This window comes from Macaca mulatta, chromosome 15, assembly GCF_049350105.2.
Source record: "Macaca mulatta isolate MMU2019108-1 chromosome 15, T2T-MMU8v2.0, whole genome shotgun sequence".
NCBI classification, from domain to species: Eukaryota; Metazoa; Chordata; class Mammalia; order Primates; family Cercopithecidae; genus Macaca; species Macaca mulatta.
The window spans coordinates 93,800,592-93,823,723 of record NC_133420.1 but is presented as its reverse complement, the minus strand read 5'-3'; the positions used below and the strand labels follow the sequence as shown (position 1 = coordinate 93,823,723).

Here is a 23,132-nt window from a genome sequence, read left to right as displayed (position 1 = left end):
GAAGCAATTCAGAAATTAGCAATAGCAGAAAACTGCTCCTTCCACTAGGCTATAGGGAAAAGTGGGAAGTCAGGGTTAATGGAGCCCAGGCATTAAAGTCACTTGACAGACACTGGAACCCAATGGGCCTGTCCATTGGTATCTGGAGCCAGGGAAGAGATGCATCTTCTGCTGGGGAGGCCACAAAAGTATAGAGCATGGGGGAGAAATACCTTCCCTTCTCCCTCCCATCCACCCTCTAGTGTTCCTGTCCTGCTTCCTATTGGCTGTCATGTGCCTAGGCTATACAGGCCACAGGAATCTGTCTTCCTGCAACACAGAGCAGAGAAGAAAAAGTGAGAGATGGATCTGAAGGCAAACAGACCCAGGACGCACAAAGCACACACCTTGTGTATAAGGTGGTAAAAGGTGGGATAATAATATAGCTGACTAGATCTATAACAGACTGAACAGCTAGTAGTTGTTGAGTCAGGGACAACGAAGGCTGGTTGTGGTCTTGAGTCAACTTGGAGACAATCTCCAAGTGCTAAGGGGTCTGTTATTCAGGTTGTAAGGATATAGCCAACTTAACTGAGCAGCAGATCATATATTTAGCAAAACTGATCTTATGACCTTAGGTTACATTAAAACCCTAGATATCTGTGCTGCTCAGATAATACCTAGAATATAGATTGTGTTACAGTATCCTTTTAACAGAACTTGGCAAAACTAAACTATACCCAAAGACTACTATCTGGAAATGGGTCTGAAGACTGTGTCTTGTGAGATACAGTTAAAGGAGGTAAGCATGTTTTACTTAGGGTTGAAAAGACTAGATGGAGTCTTCCCAGTTATCTTCAAATACCAGAAGGGTTACCTGCAATAATTGCTAACACTAATTGAGTTATGTTCTAGACATCTAATTTATTTATTTAACACCCTTGTTAAGGATAAGTATTGCTGTATCCATTTCATAAACAAGAAAACTGAGGGTTTAAGAGGTCGTATAACTAGCCCTTGGCTAAAGCCTAGTCAAACTGCTTAGATTCTGAACTCATGTTTTTAACTATGGTGCTTTCCATATGTTGTGTTACTAAACTAGACAAATACTAATGGGTAGAAGCTACAAAGAGGCACAATTTTGCTTGGCATGAAGAAAATCTTTCCAATGGAAGTTTAACTTGCTTATTGTATAATCATGGCAAAGACTGCTTCTAGAGGAAGTAGGAGTTTCCATTCATAGATGTTTTCAAGCAAAAGTTAATTATTTAGCAGGTTACTAATATCAGAAGATAAATATTACTAAAGATAACAAGGGACACTTCATAATGATAAAAAAGTGAGTTCTAAACACATAACAATCCTAAATGTGTGTCCATTTAACAGGATAGCTTCAAATATTAAACAACAATTGGCAGACTTAGGAGAACTAGTCAAATCCACATTTACATTTGAGATTTCAACTCATCTCTATTATAACTGATAGAACAATTAAGAAAATAGAAAATCTGAACAACGCAATTAGCCATCTTGACCTAATTGGCATATGGTATATAGAACGTACACCCAGCAACTGAAGAATACACATTGTTTTCAAGTGTATGTGGAACATTCATCAAAGCAATTATCTAGGAGAATTGCTGTAGAAGGTGTTTTTCATTGAGCAATAAGTCAGATGACTTGAATTTTTGGAGTACTTCCACCTCTTAAATTATAAAATTTACTCATCTTTTCCTAAGAATATCACTCTCAGTCCAGCTTCTCCATTGGGAAGCGATTCCTTTTCCGCCATCTCCCAAATAAGAAAGAGGCTATGGAGACATTTCTGATACTGCAAAAATGTAGGATGTGGGCTCCTGTCCCTTCCCCAAACCTTGCTGATTCTTGTAGCCGAAGAGCTCTCTCTATGTCTCCCTATCTGCTCCCTCATGTATCCCAAGTCAAAGCCTCAGGCAAGCTCCCGATTCCTGGCATCCCTACTTCTGAAATCACTTCTCAACCAGGACACCAAGATCAGCTTCTTAGTCCAAGCCACCTGCAATAGTGGACCAGACCCTCACCTATAGTACTCTGCTCCTGTTCTTGTTCTACTTCATTCCCCAAAAGACTTGAGAGCTTACAGAAATAATCTACAGTATGATCATATAAAATGATTACAAAAGACATTGAACCAAGGGAAAATAAGTGTAGATAAACAACATAAAATGACAGATAAAGTGAGTACTCGAAATGCACACTTCAGGTACTGTTTGATTGTGAAAGATAGGCCAAAGTTTTGGCTTCAAGGAGACTGGTGAGTCTAACAGGTCAAGTCCTTCAGTAGACTGCTTCAGTGCCTGAATCGCCTCATCTTCTACTAGTGCTGGGTGCTCCTAAGAACCCCAGAGCATATTCCTCTACCTGCTTATCTTGCTCCATCCCTGGACATCTGCAATTACACAGAAACACATCCTCTTATGGTGATTCCAATGCAGAATGCATTACAAAATAGGAATACGAATTTTACCTACCTCATAGGGTCTGCGTATCATTTAAATGACATAATGTATTATATGTATTATGTATATTTATACATTAAGGGGAAAGATGTCAGAGCTTTTTGGGACATACCAGCAGGCCCAGCTGGGTGTGCTGACCACATGGAGACAAGAACTTCAAGGGAGAGCCCAAGTGCATGCAGGTTCTGGTGGATGTTTCACTGTGCAGTGACCCTGCTCTCTAGTGAACCCAGATCTAGTGGGTGTTGTTTGCTACAACGAATCAAATTGTCAACTCTTAACATTGAGACCCACAACACAGGAGGGGAACAGAGAGGCAAAAATTGTGAAGAAGGGCATGAACATTCCTTCTCTTCCGCAGGATGTAAAAGGACGTGCCACAAAGCTCAACACATAGAAAACAATAAGTAAATCATACACATCAGATGGTTTTCACATGGTTGTTACCACTATTTTTAATGTGAAATTGCTTTTCACAAAGTTTGTACCTATTTATACTTCCAACAATTTAGGAGAAAAAAGTTGTATCACACCTCTGCCTTTACTTCAAGACTATCCTTACTTCAAAAATTGTATGGAAACTTAATTTATTAAAGGAATATTTCCTACCTAATGAAAGCCAGTGCTCATTCCCTCTTCCTCTCAGCAAAAATCAACAGGTGACTTTCCACACTGCCTGGTAACTGCATATGGTATTGATATTTGTTTATTTTTAGCTATTATCTAAGACCACTGGAAGGTTTGTTCTTGTGGCTTCTAGTCTCTCAGAATATCATGTTTATTTTATTTATTTTTAAAGCTTTTATAAAGTTATAAAGTTTTATTTTAACTTTAAAATTTATTTTTAACTGGCAATAATGTATATTTATGGGGTACAATGTGATGTTTTGATCTATGTATAGATTATAGAAAGAGTCTGTCAAGCCAGGCAAGGTGGCTCATGCCTACAATCCCAGCACTTTGGGAGGCCGAGGCAGGTGGATCACCTGAGGTCAGGAGTTCGAGACTAGCCTGACCAACATGGTGAAACCCCATCTCTACTAAAAATAGAAAAAATTAGCCAGGCATGGTGGCAGGTGCCTGTAATCCCAGCTACTCAGGAGGCTGAGGCAGGAGAATCACTTGAACCTGGGGGGTGGAGGTTGCAGTGAGCCAAGACCACGCTGTTGCACTCCAGCCTGGGTGACAACAGCGAAACTGTCTCAAAAAAAAAAAAAAAAAAAAAAAAAGGATAAATCAAACTAGTTAAAATATCACATCACCAAGTTTTTTTTTTTTTTTTGTGGTGAGAATGTAAAAAATTCATGCTTTTAGCAAATTGGAATACAGAATACATTATTATTAACTGTGGTCATCACACAGGGCAATAGATCACTATAACATTTCCTCCACTCTGAGACTGAGCAACATCTGCTCCATCCCCAGCCTCTGATAGCCACCTTTCTACTCTGTTTCTATGGGATCTACTTTTATAGATTTCACAAATAAACGAGATCATACATATCTGTCTTTCTGTGCCTGGCTTATTCAACTTCGCATAATACCCTTCAGTTCCATCCATGTTATCATGAATGACAGATTTTACTTATTTCTAAGGGCTGTATAGTATTCCATTGTGTATATATACCACATTTTCTTTATTCATTCTCTGTTTATGGACATTTAGGTTTGTTCCACATCTTGGTTATTGTGAATCATGCTGAAATGAACATAGGAATACAGATATCTCTTCAACAGACTAATTTCAATTCCTTTGGATATATACCCAGAAATAGGACTGCTGGATCATGTAGTAATTCTATTTTTAGTTTTTTGAGGAACCTCTATACTATTTTCCAAAATGACTATACTTAGATCTCAGCTTTCCTGAGAGCAGGCAGCCATATCTGATTAATTCACTCTGCATATACTGCAAAGAAGCATGTGTGTGCATGAACTGTGTGTATTTGTGTATATGTATGTGTATGTGTTAGGGAGAAGTGCAGAATAAATATACCCAACTCTTGACTATTTATAGACATTATCTAGGTCTTTATTTTTTTCTCTTCTTAATCTCAAAGAAAACTAAGGAAAGGAGGAAGTAAAAAGTAAATTTTTGACTGAAGATGTCTGGAAAAAGTACCAAATAAAGTGAGATAGTGGGTAATCCAGTGATTTTTATTTTTCCATCCTCTTTCTGGCCCCCAATTGTGAAATAATTTACAGCACTATAAGAAAGAAGCCACAAATTGTGGTAGCTTAGACCACTGTTGAGATCTGGAATCAGAATTCCAATGTTCAAATATTGGTCCTACCAGTTATAAGCTCTATGACTATGAGCAAAATACTCAACTTCTCTATCTTCAGTTACCCTGTACAAAAATTGGGAATATCAACGATGCCATCTTTATTGCATTGTAAGAACTAAATAATTCAACATGTGGAAAATAGCATGATATCAGGGATATAGAGTGTGTTTACAAATGATAACCATTATTAATATTGATAGTGATAATTTTATTCATTTCACATGGCATTAAGTACCAAGCTCTATAGGAATCAGAAAATAAAAGCTTATTTCTTTTTCTTCTCTATTGTCCAGCTTCCTACAGGAAAATAAACACTCACATCCTAAAGGTTCCAGAAACAGATGAGGTAGAGCTCACATGCCAGGCTACAGGTTATCCTCTGGCAGAAGTATCCTGGCCAAACATCAGCGTTCCTGCCAACACCAGCCACTCCAGGACCCCTGAAGGCCTCTACCAGGTCACCAGTGTTCTGCGCCTCAAGCCACACCCTGGCAGAAACTTCAGCTGTGTGTTCTGGAATGCTCAAGTGAGGGAACTTACTTTGGCCAGCATTGACCTTCAAAGTAAGAGCTGCCCCCACTTCCTAGGTCTATCAGTCAGGGTTCAGGCAAGAAACAGATGGCACACTTCAGTGACTGGAGGAGAGTGTAATAAAGGGACTATTTATGAAGGTGTGATCAGCATTTGTAGAAACTATAAAGGATAGTGCAGAACACTGGGGCTTCAATATTGGGAGAGTAATTACCGCTGTTGGAGAAGTTACTGGAATCAGAAGGCAACTGTAGGGAAAGCCCCATTTCACAGAAGCTGTAGCTACAGAATAGGGAAGCTGCCACCTGCAGCAACTCCAAAGGGTGGAAGCTGGATGAATGAATACCCCAACCTCATTCTCCTCCCACCCTCCAATCTCTTGCTAGTGCCTTCCATTGGCTGAACCCTGCTAGAAGTCAGAGAATACAAGGGTCCACTGTTGTATTCCATAAAAGTCAACTTCTCAGGGCTCAGAGCAGTGTTGAAGTGTACAGAACAGATCTGGAGAGGAAACAGAAAATATCTAGTACAATAGCTAATCACTGTGACTCATGCACAGTGTCATGAGCCAGCAGAATGAATATTTCTTTGCTGTATTTGCTGCCAGTCAGCTGGTTATGGGGTTTTTCCAAGAAATTTGGTCTCTTACAAAATCCTTCAGAGCCTTGACTGGCTATGCTGGATATTTTTGGAAGGGATCCCATACTTTTGATCTTCATACACCAGCAGAATTTCAAACAATCTTGGGAGAATAACAACTTTTATCTGCCAAGTAAGGACAACAAACACCTAGTATCACAATCATTTCGCAAGAGACAGGAAATCCCATCACCAAGTTCATATGTTTCCTAATGCTCCTATATCAAATTACCACAAACTTCACAGTTTAAGACAACACAGATTTACTATCTGATACTTATGGAGGCCAGAAAGCCAGACTTGAGTTTCACTGGGCTCAAATCAAGGTGTCAGCAGGATTGCAGAGGCCCTAAGGGAAGATTCCACTTTCCTGTCTTTTCCAGCTGATAGAGGACACCTGCATTCATTGCCTTATGGCCCCTCCATCTTCAGAGGCAGCAACCCCATCATTTAGCCCTCTGCTTCTGTCACCACATCTCTCTCACTCTCTCTCTCTCTCTCTTTTTTTTTTTTTTTTTTTTGAGATGGAGTCTTATTCTGCCGCCCAGGCTGGAATGCAGTGCCACTATCCTGGCTCACTCCAACCTCCGCCTCCCGGGTTCAAGCAATTCTCCTGTCCCAGCCTCCTGAGAAGCTGGGATTACAGGCACATGCCACCATGACTGGCTAATTTTTGTATTTTCAGTAGAGATGGGGTATCTCTATGTTGGCCAGGCTGGTCTCAAACTCCTGATCTCAGGTGATTTGCCTGCCTTGGCCTCCCAAAGTTCTGGGGTTACAGGCGTGAGCCACTGTGATCAGCCACATCTCTTTCTCTAACTAGCTTGCTTCTCTTTGCCACCTCTTAAGGACCCTTGTGATTGCATTAGGTGCTGCATCCCCCCGGTTATTCAGGGTGATCTTCTCATCTCAAGGTCCATCTTCAAAATTCCTTTTGCCATGTAAGGTGGTGACATATTCACATGTTCCAGGGATTAGAATATGGACATCTTTGGAGAGAGCCATCATTTTATCTACCCTACTGAGAAGAGATATACTGTCAGAATAAAGGACAGTCCCTAGTACTGATTCAATTTGGCTTTATAGAAAATTCACTATAATGTCATTGTATTTCACATTTTGCCCATTGTCTTAGCTGGGTAAGACAGAGCCTATGATAAGGACTTGTGTGGCATGCAGGTATTTAATTGGTAACCCAAGAGGGCAGAAACAAGAGATTTAGGAGTTTAAGAGAGAATAATATAAGAGTATATTATCAAAGTTGTTTGTGTGGGCAACAGAAACTCAAATACTCAAGGACCAGCATGTAGATAGCCTCCTAAGATGTCTACTGAAAGAATTTCAGGTGGAAGGACTTGTTCATCTGCTTCACGTCCATTGGTTGACAGGAATATGAACTCCATTCTGCTGCTGGGCTTAAGACATGCATGTGGGCTGAGTGAGCTTTCCCCAGCATCCGTAGCATCAGAAAAGTCTCAGAGCAGAAAGAAAAGTATCCAATTTGAAGTGAGTTACTGACCTTGAAGTGAGTGTAAGCCCACCCAGAATTCTATTCCAGCTGGCTGAAGTGAAAGGTGGGGCTGAGGCCGGGCGCGGTGGCTCAAGCCTGTAATCCCAGCACTTTGGGAGGCCGAGACGGGCGGATCACGAGGTCAGGAGATCGAGACCATCCTGGCTAACACAATGAAACCCCGTCTCTACTAAAAATACCAAAAAAAAAAAATTAGCCGGGCGAGGTGGTGGGCGCCTGTAGTCCCAGCTACTCGGGAGGCTGAGGCAGGAGAATGGCGTAAACCCGGGAGGCGGAGCTTGCAGTGAGCCGAGATAGCGCCACTGCACTCCAGCCTGGGCGACAGAGCGAGACTCCGTCTCAAAAAAAAAAAAAAAAAAAAAAGAAAGGTGGGGCTGAGAGGAAATAAGGCAGGACTTCAGAGTCCCCACTTGTACTGTTCAAATCCACTCAAGCCCTACATTAAGTTGGCTCTGTCACTGAGCCTTCCAGCTGGGAGGGAGCCACAATCTCTGTGAAAGATTTAATGTACACCAGTTTGTGGAACAAGCTGCAGTTCCTGCTGCTGCTGTTGATCCCAAGCCACAGGTGATATTTGTTGTCTCACTCATCCACCATACATTCCAGATTTCCCTCACCCAACACCTCAGATGGAATGGTTTCTTTGCCTGATAGGGTGACCCAGACTTACGACCCTAAGAGATCTAAGCTTTTGATCATCATGTCCTTAACAGACTGGGGTTGTTGCAAATATCTTTTCATTATCACTGGATATGGAAGTAAAAAGAACCAGTGAATCAGTGGACCCCTGAGTTCTAAACATACTCTTCCTTGTCTCCATTATATAGCGGTGTTCAAGATTTTCATGATAATCAAGATTGATTACTTTACCAGTATGGTAATTTTTTCTTTGCCCACTGGTCTGCCAATATTAAGAGCTCAAGGTGGCCAGGCCAGTAGCACAGCTTTAGATGCAGTAGGACAAACACAGTATCCCCTGCTAGAATTCCCTATAGGAAGCCAGACAGACCTTTGATCCAGCAGAGCCTAAATGTGCGGGGTTGAGCGAACTTCTATAAGTGAGTCATTGGAAGTAATGGTGAGGAGGCCAACCTACAGCATTGGGATAGCCCTGGTACAGACACAGAACATGCTTGAGGAGGTTGTCGGGAGGAAGTGAATTAGACCTTGCACAGAACTACCACCATCAAGTACAGCTGGCGTGAGGCAGACATGGTATGAGTTGAGGCATCAGATATATGATTCTTTATCCCAAATTAAAATTAATTTTTTTCATGGAGTGACACTGATCCACAGACCATACTCTAAGAACTTTGCAGTGACTGAATACCCATCTCATCATTACTTTCCTGGTATTTTCTTCTGGAAAAAATTATTCCCTGATACAGTTTTCAGAGGCAGCTAGATGTACTGTCATCTCTCCCCTCTTTCCACTTCCCTACCTATCTGCAGTTTACTACCCAATGCCAACACTAAAATTAGCCCAGCTTCTTTACAACTAAATTATTAGTTTAGAAAGAAAGATAGGAGTCATGCTAAGGACCTTAACTGAAATCAAAACATTAGAGGCTGGGCACAGTGGTTCATTCTGTAATCCCAGTACTTTGGGAGGCCAAGGCAGGAGGATCACTTGAGCCCAGTAGATTGAGGTTACAGTGAGCTACAATTGTGCCACTGTACTCCACTCCAGCCTGGGCAACAGAGTGAGACTCTGTCTCCAAAAAAGAAAAGGAAAGGGGAGAGGAGAGGAGGGGAGGTAGGGAGGGGAAAGAAAGAAACTAGAAATCCATCAATTTTAGGACCAACTTCAGGTAAAAAAATGAATTAGGCAAGTTGGTCTTTCAACATTCTCTACCTCTCTTTATATCATGGTTAAGACCATAGACTTCTCACCTCATGAAAGATGAACTCTAACTAATTCATACTAAAGCTAAAGCCTCTAAGGAGGATTAAATATGAGCAATCCCAGGATAACTTTTTTTCCCTGGAATTGTTTACTCAACTGTCCTTTGTTATGTGGAATTTTCTGCCTGGTTAAGTGTAGGCCAGTACTTTGGATGAATTGTAGTTTTCTAGAAAGATGCTTTTTATATAAGAACCTCTCCAGGGAAATAGGGGCCTGTATAAGATGAATTTAGAAATAACTAGAGTCCACCCTTTACATCACTGATTATGTCAGTGTTTTATTCTGCATGGTAGAGAAGTGAAAGGGCAGACTGACCATTGCTCTGGAAGCCTTTATGCTGTGAGAAGTTAACAGCAGAGTAAAATGGCCACCCTGCTCTCTCCATGGTAGCCAACATGGCTGACTAAATAGTCAACAACCACAGGAGAGACCTGTGGGGTCTTCATCAGAGCTCAGGATCTCCTAGGGTATCACTCATAAATGCAGCCATCAGGGAGATGGAGAAATCTTTGTGTAGTTAGAAATTCTCAACCTGGTTTTACTCATCCTTCCCAGGTTTGTATTTGTCCTACTGTTCACTGACATGGATCCTCTGCTTCATTAACCATCCCTTCCTCACCACATGCTCTCTGAACGTGGTTGTACCTTTTCTACCTCCATGCCTTCTTTGCTCAGGTTTGTCCACATAAATATCATTATTTTTCTCTCTACTAGCTCCAAGCCCCCCCTCTCTCTGGGGCAGCTCAGTCACTCCAGGGCACAAGGGAGTCTTTCCCTCATCCCACATTTTGAGACCTATTACCTGGACCATTTGTTTGCCTTATAACTATGCTTGCCTTTTTAATTGCTATTTTATTTTCCATGTATTTTCATTGTTCACACAAGTCTTCTTTATTCTACACTAAGGCAGAAGCAGAGTGCTGTGTTCATAATAAGTGCTCAACAAATGTTGGGTTGATGGGTTGGAGACTTCATCTTACATAATACCAGTCCCATCATCCCAGCTACCAGACTGTGTGGACAGCCAGGTCAAAGCAACCAAATGATATTCTAGCTTGTGGCACAAATACTAGCAACAAAATAACCAAAGTCACACATCTGCCTCATTATATCATTGCTAAGAGTATGCAATTATTGGCCAGGCACAGTGGCTCATGCCTATAATCCTAGCACTTTGGGAGGCTGAGATGGGTGGATTGCTTAAGGCCAGGAGTTCAAAACCAGCCTGGCCAACATGGTGAAACCCCATCTCTAATAAAAATACAAAAAATTAGCTGGGCATGGTGGCAGGTGCCTGTAATCCCAGCTACTCATGAGGCTGAAGCAGGAGAATCACTTGAACCAGGAGGCAGAGGTTGCAGTGAGCCAAGATCATGCCACTGCACTCCAGCCTGGGCAACAAGAGTGAAACTCCGTCTCAAATAAATAGAAAATAAATGAATAAATAAATAAATAAAATGTCAAAAGAGTATGCAAGGATTTTAAAACAACTTAGAGGAATATGTATTAGGATACAGGCTAAGCTACCATAATGAAGAGACCTCAAAATATAGTGAGAAGAAAGACAGAAGTTTATTTCTTTCCAGGTAACACTCAGGTGGTTCAGAGCAGCTAAGTAGCTATGTTCCACAGAGTCATTCACTGATCCAGGTTCTTTTCATCCTGTTGCTCTGCCATTCTCCAGGATGTTGTCCCTATAAAATTGCCAAAGCTCAGTCAGTGCCAAACCCATGTTTCAACCTTCAGAAAGTAAATGAGTGGTGGAAGACGCATTCAATGTTTTAAGGTGAAGACCTAGAAAACTCACTCTCTTAGCCTGAACTTAGATGACACAGCTGGGCCCACTTAACTACAGGGTAGGCTTGAGAAGCCGTATGTCCAGCTAATTCCTTAATACGAGAGTTGAAAGAAAGAATGGATTAACCAGCAGTATACCACAAGGTAACAAATGACTAGGAGGATTAGGCTAGGTGGACTAAAAGACAGTCAATTCAGTGCAACAATTCCATATTGACACTTTTCATGTAGCTGTTGCTTGGCTCTAGAGAGGACTCAGAGGTAGTTTAGATAAGGCCTTTGTCCTCCAAATACAGTCTAAGTAGACTGATGTCCTACTGGATGTTCAACTTTGGAGTCTTCAGGGATGAGTAGAGCTTCTGTACGTGGAAGAGACTGTGAGGGAACCTGCACAGGACAAGGGTTTGCATAAAGACACTGAGGTAGGGATCTCTCCTGTTGTGGGGACAGTGAGAAGCCCAGTTCTCCTTGACTCACATCCAGCAAGTGCTTACTAAGCACTTCCTAGAAATTAAGAAGCAGATTGTAATCAATATGGGTTATCCAATATTTGGATGAGCAAGGCTCCTTATTTTTCCTTCCTTAATGTTAATCACACTCTTGGATGGAGACAAATATCTGTGGGGGCTGAGCTTTGGGTCAGATAGATCTGGGTTTGCAATCCTGGCACTGCCATTTACTTAGCAGTGATGATCTCAGATAGATTATTTAGCATCTCTGAGACTTACTTCCTCAACTCTAAAATGAGGGGCTCAGACTAAATGATGTCTAATCCCTTCTCCAGTAAAACAATCCATGGTTCTCAGAAAGCACTGTGCTGGAGGTGGTGGGGTTTGAGGGCTGGGAAGTTGGGAGGACTAAGCCTTTCCTCCTGAGCAGTTTTGTCCAGTTTTTCCTGTACCAGTCTGTCATGTTTATTCCATGTGAATGACTCCATGAGGCAAAATTCAAGCTTTTGAAAAGGGCACAAATTAACTTGGGCACCCTTTCATCTCCCTGTAGGTAAACACTCCTCCAGCCCTGCCTTTTGTCAGTCTGGAGCCCTTGTTCTAATCTGCACACACCAGAGGACTTTATAAGGCTTTCCCCAGCCTCCAGAATTATTCTTCTGATCCACCCCTGTACTAAACTCATTCTTTCCTCAGTGCCAAGGCCTTGAAAAACTGAAACAAGGCAAAGGGTCAACTGTAGTAATTCACACTAAGGCATGAGTGACTGGGTTTAATATATTAACACTACCTAGGATATTCTATTTTTTTCAAAAGGATCCTGTTAATCCTTGAAATTTAACAACTAATGGTATATATTCTAAGCACTGTGAGTACTTGTCAGTGGGGGAAAGACATTTTGGGGCTGAGAAATTTTGCCACTGGGAAGAAAGAGAGGATGAGGAGGAGAAGGGTGATAGGGAGAAAAAAGAGAAAAAAGAAAGAAAGATGCTTGGATGATAGATAGATAGATAGATAGATAGATAGATAGATAGATAGATAGATAGATAGATAGATAAGACAGACACACAGACAGACGGATGGATGGATGGATGGCAAAAAATAATATGAGAGAGTGGTAAAAAGCACAGAATCTGGAACCAGGTGTATCTTAGCTGGGTCACTTACTGTGTGACTTAGGGAAAGCTTCCTAGTCTCTTTGTGCCTCACTTTCTTCACCAGTGAAATGGGGATCATAGCAGAGCCAACCTCACAGAGTGGTTGTGAGGAGTGGATAAGCTGATAGGTGCAGAGCACTTAGAACAGGGCCTGGTGTGGAGTAAATGCTCCACAGAGCTAGCCATGTTGGCTGTCACCCACTCATGTGGCCAGCCTGTTGGTCTACCTCTGAGCTGCCATGTAACAGGATTCTGGTGCTTTTCCTTCACCCAGGTCAGATAGAACCCAGGACCCATCCAACTTGGCTGCTTCACATTTTCATCCCCTCCTGCATCATCGCTTTCATTTTCATAGCCACAGTGATAGCCCTAAGAAAACAACTCTGTCAAAAGCTGTATTCTTCAAAAGGTAAGTGAGTTTTATTCATGGTAACCAAATGGACTGGGTGTCTGCAGCATGAGCCACTGCTTTGCACTGCGGGCCTACAGCTTCCTGGTTTCATGCTAAACTCACCCAGAGCTTACGAACCACTTTGAGTTTGTCTTGTTGATTATTTTTCCCCAGAAGAAAATGGCTCTCGTCGTCAGTGAGCTGAACTTCTTACATTGAGTTTTTTAAAGGGAATGTTTTGTTCTTATGTCTGAAAGAGTTTGTCTTATTCTTTGAGGCAAGAGCTTTCATCAGCCTCATGAGAGTGATGTTATTTGGCAATGCAGATAGCTACGTGCTCAGATTTTGCTGGTGGGAGGTTGCCAGGATCCTTTCTGAAGATTCCTTCCATTTTCACCCCTCTTTTCCCCAGTCTGGACATGAGCTGGGATAAACCCACCCCCTGTCTCCCAGGAATCTCAACCCCATAGTTGGGTAAGGAAAGGAGAAAGGTTTTTGAGGCCATTTGGGGATAAGGAAACAGCTGGTTGGTGGTGCCTTAATGTCTTTCAGCAGCTCCCTTCGAGTTTCTCCTTAGCCTGTTGTATTCTCACCAACACACTCCTGTTCTGTCGTACCAGCTGGGACAGAGCATGCTGAAGCCTTTGAGCTCTGATTTCATTGCTTCATTGTTCATGTGTCTGTCCTTGGTTTCCTGGGAGGAGCCTGCCCACAAAACCCCCAGGATGTATGCAGGCCTAGCTGGTGCTTTCCTAAACGGCTCCCTTGTCTGCACTCAATAGACTTCTCCAAAGATCTATACGTGGCCTCATCTATAGAAAAGGAAATGACATGTGGAAATAATTCAGTAGGAGTTTGGAGCAGCACTATCTGAGGACTAGGGGAATTTTAAGTGGTTGTTATCTTACATTTATATTCATACCTTCTATTTTCTCATCTGCCATAAAATATTGTCATGTTCTATTTGTCCGTTGCCCTATGTGTGTATTCATTCACTTGGGTGCTGACCACAATACTTCTAACTGTAGAATGCAAGGAATTGTTGCCAAAAGAAAAAGACAGAGGGAGGGAAGAAGATGGCGAGGGGAGTGAGGGAGAAAGAGAAAGCAGGAAATGGGGAAGAAGAAAGATAGAAAGAAAAATAAATGTGGAAGGGAAGGGAGCTTCATGGTAAAGGAGGTATCTCCAACAGACTTTGACTTTTAAATAGAACCACTTCAGAGAGTTGTGTCAGATCCACCTCAGTTGTCTTATCTTCTGCCATTCTTCTTTTACCTCCCACACCCATACCTCTTGAAAATAGTCTTATACCACAGTTCAAGGCCTAGGGCCTGAGGACTCCTTAAGCACTTCAGAAATGAGCAGCTGAGTCTTCCGTCCCAGCTCTTTGGGAGAATGGAATGGAGTCACACTCAAAGATAGAGTGTAAATAAATCCTCTCCTCATCCTTCACCCTAATTTAAGAGTGAGTGAGGATATCAGTAGCTCAGAGCTGGCATGTAAAGCTCAAATCCTAACTGTGATTAGGAGACCTTTGTTACAAATAAGAATTGAGTGAATAAATGTGCAAACAATTTCTTTTATATTTTTAATGAACCAGAGAGAAATCATGGTTGCCTATATAATCCTTGTCTCTAAATCATTTGCATTCAGATCTGCTTTCCTACATGTGTCTGCCGTGCACACAAACTTGTGTGCCATGTGCCATGGAAAAGGGTTGAGAACTGCTGGTGATGTAGACAGAGTTTTAAACCAAGGTCAGAGGGCTAGGCTGGGACCTGGTGCTGCCATTTATTGGCTCTCTGACCTTGTACAAATTGCCTGTCTTCTTTGAGATGGTCTTTCTATCTGTAAAAGGGGAAGCAGCAAGAGAAGGAACATTTTACAGCTTATTGGCTGAACTTCACTGCCATTAGTGTGGTTCAACTTGGACTACAGAGGAATCTTCCCAGCTGGTTTCCCTGTATTCACTACTGCTACCTCCAACTTGGTGTGTTCTCACTTTTTGCTAGAATAGGCTTTTAAAAATCATAAATCTACCATATATCCTCTGTTCAGACCTTCTCCATGGCTTCCCGTTGCTCACTGGATGAAGTTCCAACAAGCCCAGGATGGTTTGACTCATGTCTCCAACTTTAACTGCATCGCCATCAACTTCATTGTCTAAGCTCTAACCATACAGGATTTTCCAGTCCTCAGAGGCATCGCGGTCTTTCAATTCCAAGTTTTCTCATACAAAATTGTCTCTTCTTAAATACTTTCTTCTTGTTGTTCACCTGAGTTGGAGTCATCTTTTAAATCTCAGCTAAGTTTATACTTCATCAAGTCTTTCCTAATTCTACCCACCACATACCACACCCATTACATTAAATCCCCTTATTATATGTTTCCATAGCACCAACTTCTTCTTTCAGTATACTCAGCACACAATCACAAGTCTAGGATCTGTTTTAATAGCTTGGGCTACCAATTAAATTGCATCCCTTTTAATTTTCCAATTAATTCCTCAAGTACCCACATGCCTATCTTAGCAAGAAGTTCAATGTCTCCCTCTTATAGCATGTACTTCTCCACCTCCCACAAACTGACAGAAAGCTTACTTAGCCCACAGGGCCAGTGCTATTTACAAACAGGCAGGAAGGCTACTAGGGAGCTAGGTTAGTCCTCCAGAGGGCCCTGGTTTTGAGCAGTTGCTGTCTTTGAGCATGTAGAATCTCTGGTCCTTCCAGGTGTCTCCATCCACTATGCAAAGGTAACCTTGCTGGTCCCAATCCCCACACAGACCACAGTGCTACAAGATTACAGTTCTTATGGTTCCCCAACACATGCTCTGTCATTGGTCCCAAAGCAGGACCCCAATGGGTTGATGAGGTAGGAGGGGATCCCTGCCTTAGCCACAGCTGTGCACAGCCAGCCTCTTCCCTTCTAGGCCCTCATGTTTAGCATGGGACACCAGTCCTAACTTCCTTCTCTTGAGTTCCTCTTAGGGCCATTGTTAAACTGAACTTCTTACTCCACTGCAAAGTTAAGTAAAGAGGCAGCAGTCTTGGTCCCTTTCCTTCCAGATGGCTTCTTAGCTCTGAACAGATTTACCCACCTTTACCTCAGTGACTAGCTCTGTGCACTAAAGGGTATTAGGAGGGCAGCCATTATTGGTCCATAAAAGGTCCTGTTTACCATTTTCCCTTAAGAGGAACCATTCAGCAGTTCAGGGCTCCAGGGTGACCTGCTGGGCTCTAAAGAAGAAGCTGGCAACTTCTGTTGCAAAATAATGTTAAATTCTGCTTCATCTGCTAGTCTCTATGTTTCAAGAGTACAGTAACTATGTTTCTCTGATTCACCAATACATGCCCGGTGTCTAAAAAATTACCTGGCATATAATAAATGTTCAATAAAATTTTAAACATTGAACCTACAATATGCAGGTGAGTATGCTAGATCTGCTCTGTCCAATATAACAGCCATCTGTGGCTCTTTTTAAGTTAAATAAAAATTCAGTTCATCAGTCACATCTTAAGTATTCACACATTATAAGTGTTCAATAACCATGTACAGATAATTGCTCCTGTACTGGACAGTGCAGATACACAACATTTCCATCACTGCAGAAAGTTCTACTGAAAACCACTGTGCTGGACCCTTTACAAACTTCTCACTTAATTTCACAAAAATTGCTTGTGGCAGGGAGAAGTGTCTTTATGCTGGGTGAAGCTCAAAAAGTTATATGACTTCCCAAAGTCATACAGCTGGGATTTGAATACAGGTCTGTTTGACTCCAAAACTTGTGGCCTATTTGTTGCAAAAGTGTTTAATACAAATTGATTCAATCAATATTATTATCTTTGAGCAATGGAAGGAGAAAGTAAGTTTCAATCCAAAAGAATTGAGTGACTTACACATTGACTTGCTGAGCCAATGGCAAAGTCAACTTAGAATCCAGTAGGAGTCACCAGCTACAGAATCTAGATCTTGAGAACAGGTCTTCAGATCTTCAGAACAGTGTTTCTTAAACTCTCTTGTGAAGGACCAGTTATCATCATAGGCTGGTAACAGTTCACCTACCAGCACCAGCCCATGAACCAGACTCTGAGTGGCACAGCCCTAGAAGACTCAGCCAGAATTTTACAAAGGTTTAAAGACCAAATATGCTGGTTTATGGTTACCTGTGGCCCACAGAGAGTGGCAGCACTAACCTCAGGCATTAAGGAGGTACCCACTGAAGCCAACATTCAAGAGCAATTCCTATGGGTTAACCATTGGGCTCCTTTCAAATGCAAACCCTCATGAAAGAGACTACAGTGCTGAATAGAGACCCCCAAATTCCAAGCCAAGCTCAAGACAGTCATGAAGGAATTACTAAAAACCTGGTATAAAGGGCAAAAGCAGAATTAGGAATGGACTGATTTCAGGAACCCAGGCAATGGCAGGAGTTGGGCATTAAATCTCTTTCACTAAAAGAGAATCAGAGTGGGAGAGAATATGTGAAATCAGAGATTAAGAAAAAAGTGAAAATCTATTCATGATTGCAAAGATATGAAACCAACCTAAGATCCCATTGATGAATAGGTGGATAAAGAAAATGTGGTATATATACACCATGGAATACTACTCAGCCATAAAAGAGAATGAGATAATGTGTTTTGCAACAACTTGGATGGAGTTGGAGGTGATTATTTCAAGTGAAGTAACTCAGGAATGGAAAACCAAATACCATATATTCTCACTTCTAAGTGGGAGCTAAGCTATGGGTATGCAAAGGCATACAGAGTGGTATAATGGACATTGGAGACTCAGAAGGAGAGAGTAGGGAGTGGCAGTGAGGAATTAAAAAGCTGCATATTGAGTTCAATGTACACTACGTGAGTGATGAGTGCACTAAAATCTCAGATTTCACCAGTATACAATCCATCCATGTAACCAAAAACCACTTGTACCCCTAAACCTATTGATATAAAAAAAAAAAAAAAAGAAAGATGTGAAACCAAGGAAAGTTACTGGTGAGCAGCATCCCATTATGTGAACTTGTGCTTCTGAACCAGTAACTTGAGTTACTTTGAACCAGTATCAGTCACTTATACCTTAGTGTAAATTAATTGATCAGAACTTCTGACCCGGGCCAGGGAAGGCAGGGTAGAAGTGGCAGTCAAGACTAAAGCAGAAAAGGGAGAGCTAATTCTGCAGCCAGACATTTCCTGGGTTGGATACCCAAATTAGTCCCTCAGCCTTTAAGTGCCTGAGGGCCAGGAGTAGACAGAGGAATGGAAAATGTGGGTCTTCTTTGTTCACACTCTTTGCCTAGGGGCCAGATTTTACATTATGCATTACTATCCTGAGGTCCCAGGCCACAGAGAACATTTGGGCTTCCCTATGTGGATTTATCTAGATTTACTTTTTGTTCTGCCATATTTTAATCTATAAACCAAACAATTTTCTCATTAATCTTATTCCATTTCTGGAATTTTTCTTTTTCAGACACAACAAAAAGATCTGTCACCACGAAAAAGAGGGAAGTGAACAGTGCTGTGAGTAAGCATGATTTTTGCTTTTCTTTCTTACCTTCTTTTCTCTCTCAGTTTGAATTTTAAAGTAACCACTGTTCTATTAATTCATGGAAGGCAACTGAATGGTTCCAGCTTATAGAATCTTCCTGTTTGGTAACATTTCAGCGAAGCCTTGTTCTTAGCCCCAGAACAATCATGCCATCTTTTGCTCGGTCTATATTCCTAAGCATTCCCAGATGATACTGCACTGGACCTCTGGTCTCACATAGTTAGATATGGAGTTAAAATCTAACAGCAAAGAGAAGATATCCAACTGTGATGCAATTGACAGTGGATGTTTTTGCAACAAACAATGATTAAGAAGTACATTGTTGTGGGCTGTGAGTCAAGAGTAATATGGGCAAAACAGAAGTCTCTTCATGAGGTTGACAGGCTTGGAGCTGGAATCTGTGGAGGAGGAAGGATATGACCTAGGGGTCAGAAAAAGCGGGTTGCTAAAATCATTAAGCCTGGTTGGATGAAAAACTTAGACTCAGGGGAAGCAGCACATGATTGTGGGGGCTGGCAAGTTGGAAATGTGTAGGGCAGGCCAGCAGTCTGGAAACCCAGGCAGGATTTCTATGTTACAGTCTTGAGGCACAATTCCATCTTTTCTGGGAAACCTCAGTTTTTCGCCCTTAAGGCCCTCAACTGATTGAATGAAGCCAACCTATATCATGAAAGGTAATCAGCTTTACTCCAAGTTAACTGATAGCAAATGATAATTACATCTACAAAATACTGTCACAGCAACATATAGACTAGCATTTGACTAAGCAACTGAGGACAATAGCCTAGCCAAGATGACACATAAAATTAATCATCACAGGCACCAAGGTGAGGGGGACAGTCTTGGCCATATACTTGGCTGAAGTAAGTCAATTTGTCATTCCTGCCTGAGCCTTTATAAATAGAAGTAAGTAACCAACTACTATCTGGTCATTGGAGTTGTCCAAGAGGCCAGGGTTCTGTCTAATAACTGCTCACGCATGAACCTGCCAACCTAGATTGCATGCAGACTACCAGTTTGGTGTTTTTGTTTAGTTCAGCAGGACTTTCTTCTCAGCTCACTGCCTCTCAAACTTTCAGCAACAAAAGGACATCTGTGATATCAGAATCTACCACTCTAAGTATTTGGATGCAATAGCAATGAATATCTGAGTAAATCTAGGTGGGGAGTGGGGGCACCCTGTAGCCAAAATGACTTAACAAAATCAAACCAAAGTTTTGAAAATGATGTCTTGGTTCAATGAAGAGATTACTTGAGGTAGGTTTGACTTATCTAATATCTTATTTTCTTTGTCAATACCTAATGAGGAATTTAAATATTTCTAGATAGCTTTGGAAAGGTCCCTTAAAGAGGCGCCAGCATACCACTGCCAGATCTAATCCCCCAAACACTGTTTTCATCATCATCATGTCATCTCTTGTCTCTAAGGATCATATCAAATCCTTCCCAGGGTTTTTCAGGCCTTTTGACAATTAGCCACATTTCACTAAGCCAACTCATCTACCACTTCTCAACAAAACTTTTCCTCAAGTCGAGCTGCTCCACCAACACCACTGCCATGAGCTCATTCCCACTTCTGTGCCTTTGCTTACATTGGTTATTCTTTTGGAACGTCCTCCCCATTCCTTCTGACTTGTCCAAATCCCAACTTTTGGCATGGTCTACTTTAAGATACAGTAATGATTAACTTTATTATTATAACACCAGGCTTCTGTTCTAAGACATTAGAAGTGTGTTTAGACTAGCTCATTTAATCCTCACAGTAGCCCTCTGAAGTATTTACTCCCTGCTTCCCATTTTATAGGTGAGGAAGCAAAACATGAAGCAGTTAACTAACTTGCCCAAGGTATACGGCTAATAATATAAGGACCAATAAATTGATTCAGCAATCCAGGTGTCCAAGTCCAGAATCCACACCCATACACTACACTCTGCTTTTTTAAAATTTAATTTAATTTTTTTTAGAGACAGGGTCTTGCTCTGTCACCCAGGTTGGAGTGCAGTGGTATGACCGTGGCTCACTGCAGCCTCAACTTTTGGACTCAAGCGATCTTCCCACCTCAGCCTCCTGAGTGGCTGGGACTACAGGTGCATGTACTTCTTCCAAGACTTTTATTCAGATGAATATTTTCCCTTCCAACTTAAGAAGCAAAGGGCTTGCTGGTTTTGCTTCACCAACCAGCAACAGAAGCAAGACCTGACTTGTGAAAATGCTTAGTAGTGTTCAGTATTAGTGCTGTTTCACCATTTCCTGGATCTCTCGCCTTTGTGCACATGATAGAATTGCACTTCTCTGTAATTAATTTGTAGTTAAGTGTGGTCATGTAACTCACTTTCGTCAATTAAGGTGTGTGCCACTGTACCTGGATTTTTTATTTTTATTTTTTGTAGAACTGGGGTCTCACTATGTTGCCCAGGATGGTCTCAAACTCCTGAGCTCAAGCAATCCTCCTGCCTTGACCTCCCAAAGCGCTAGGATTCCAGGCATGAGCCACTGTGCCCAGCCTACATATACTATACTCTCTTGCTTAATCTGTAAGACTTTCTCCCCCGACTCATACCTTTCTATTTTTCCTCTGCATTGTACACACAATCTATACCATTCTTAAGCACATGATTACAGCATTATTTTCTGGCTGCTTCTATGTGTCTATATTTTAGGTCCACCTGGTCAATATAATAGTGGGATATTAGTGTTAATGCAACTATATGGTATTTGATATTTGTCTTGTTGTCCGTTTATCAATGCTTCTTACAGTTTATTATATGATAAATTTAAAAGGTGTCCAATTTTGACCAAATTTGACTCAATGCTAAAAAAGAATATCAAAATAAATTTTGTTTAATTTTAGTTGAGTCTATCAACTCAAAAAAGAACAAACTACAACAATAACAAGTTTCAGAACATTTTTTAAATTACTGATGTTTTTATGAGTATAAAAATAAAAAAGTACAAAGAAAACAAAAATAATTTAGAATCCATTGCCCAGAAATTGCCATGGTTAAGATTTTAATATTGCTCAAGACCAGACAGCTCAGGGCTTTGACGTTCTCACACCCATTCTCTGCCATCCAAGTTCTATCCCACCCCAAAACCATCCATTATGAGGAGACTGTACAGCTGTAGGCTGCCCGGGAACCATCCTGCACTCTCATATTGTGACTCAGCATCTTGGGAGATGGAGTCTTGAGACTTGGCCTGGACATGTCCCTTGCATGTACTTCTTGCAAGACTTTTATTCAGATGAATATTTTCCCTTCCAACTTAAGAAGCAAAGGGCTTGCTGGTTTTGCTTCACTAACCAGCAACTGAAGCAAGACCCGACTTGTGAAAACGCCTAATAGAGTTCAGTATTAGTGCTGTTTCAGCATTTCCTGGATCTCTTGCCTTTGTGCACATGATAGAATTGCACTTCTCTGTAATTAATTTGTAGTTAAGTGTGGTCATGTAACTCACTTTCGTCAATTAAACGTAAGCATAAGTGATGCGTGTTATTTCTGAGTAGAAGATGTAAGAGCTGGCACGTGCTTTGCCGTATTTTCTTTATCCATCTGGCATGGTAACCAGTAACATTCTAGGTAGTAATTGCTCCATCAGTCTCAGTCTCTGAGTAACTAAAATTGACAGAGTCCCCTGGTGATCCTCAATGTACAAGGAACATGAGCAAGAATAAGCTTTTGTTTTTTATATTGAGATTTTGGAGTTGTTTGTTCCTACAGCATTACCTAGTTTACTCTAATACAACATGGAAAAAACTGGAACCTGTAATAAATAGACCCTACATTGCATTTAAACTTCTATTTCTGAGGAATAATAATGTGGGGAAATACTTTCTATATAATAAAAAAATAGAAAAATTGCAAAATAAAAATATACTTATGTATCATTCATGTTCTATTAAAAATGTTATTTATAGACTCACCATATTCCCTTCCTCCAGAAAAATAGAAGTAAAAATATGAAAATGCCTGTAATTATGTCTTTGGATTATGGAACCATGTATTGCTTTTTACTTTTATGTTTTCTGAATTTTAGTTTTGAGTGCCCTGATATATTACTTTTACGAAGAAGAATACTTTCTGAAGCCATTTCAACCATCTCCACTCACCTCTCTAGATCCCAGTAGTTAAATACATTATATAGGACTCTTCATCAGTCCTTATCAACTTTAGGAAGGACAATGCTATACCTTCTTTAAAGGACACCTACCAATGTCTTAGTTGCCTTTCAAAGATTCCTAGCACAGCTAAATGTGATGGATATGCTCTAAGGATGTACGAGCTGAAGTGACTTGCATAAGGTCATCTCATAACTTACTGTTAGAAATGGAGCTAGAACTCAGACCCACTGAGTCCTTGTCTGTGACACACTGCCCTTTCCATTTGTGGAAGTTGTTCTTGTATCTAATTTTACTT

At 41.2% G+C, this 23,132-nt stretch overlaps 2 protein-coding genes across 5 annotated transcripts in view; one reads left to right on the top strand and one right to left on the bottom strand.

Annotated features, from left to right (window-relative positions):
- The window catches only part of PLGRKT (plasminogen receptor with a C-terminal lysine), a 258,541-nt gene that overhangs the window by 177,956 nt on the left and 57,453 nt on the right, over nt 1–23,132 (bottom strand). The gene's annotated exons all lie outside the window — the stretch shown is intronic.
- PDCD1LG2 (programmed cell death 1 ligand 2) overlaps nt 1–23,132 on the top strand; it is a 60,544-nt gene that overhangs the window by 33,558 nt on the left and 3,854 nt on the right. The window contains exons 4-6 of one of the 2 annotated variants that reach the window (XM_015117664.3): nt 5,059–5,328; nt 13,050–13,184; nt 18,639–18,692. In XM_015117664.3, the coding sequence (XP_014973150.1) occupies nt 5,059–5,328; nt 13,050–13,184; nt 18,639–18,692 (459 nt within the window). 2 annotated transcript variants of the gene reach the window in all.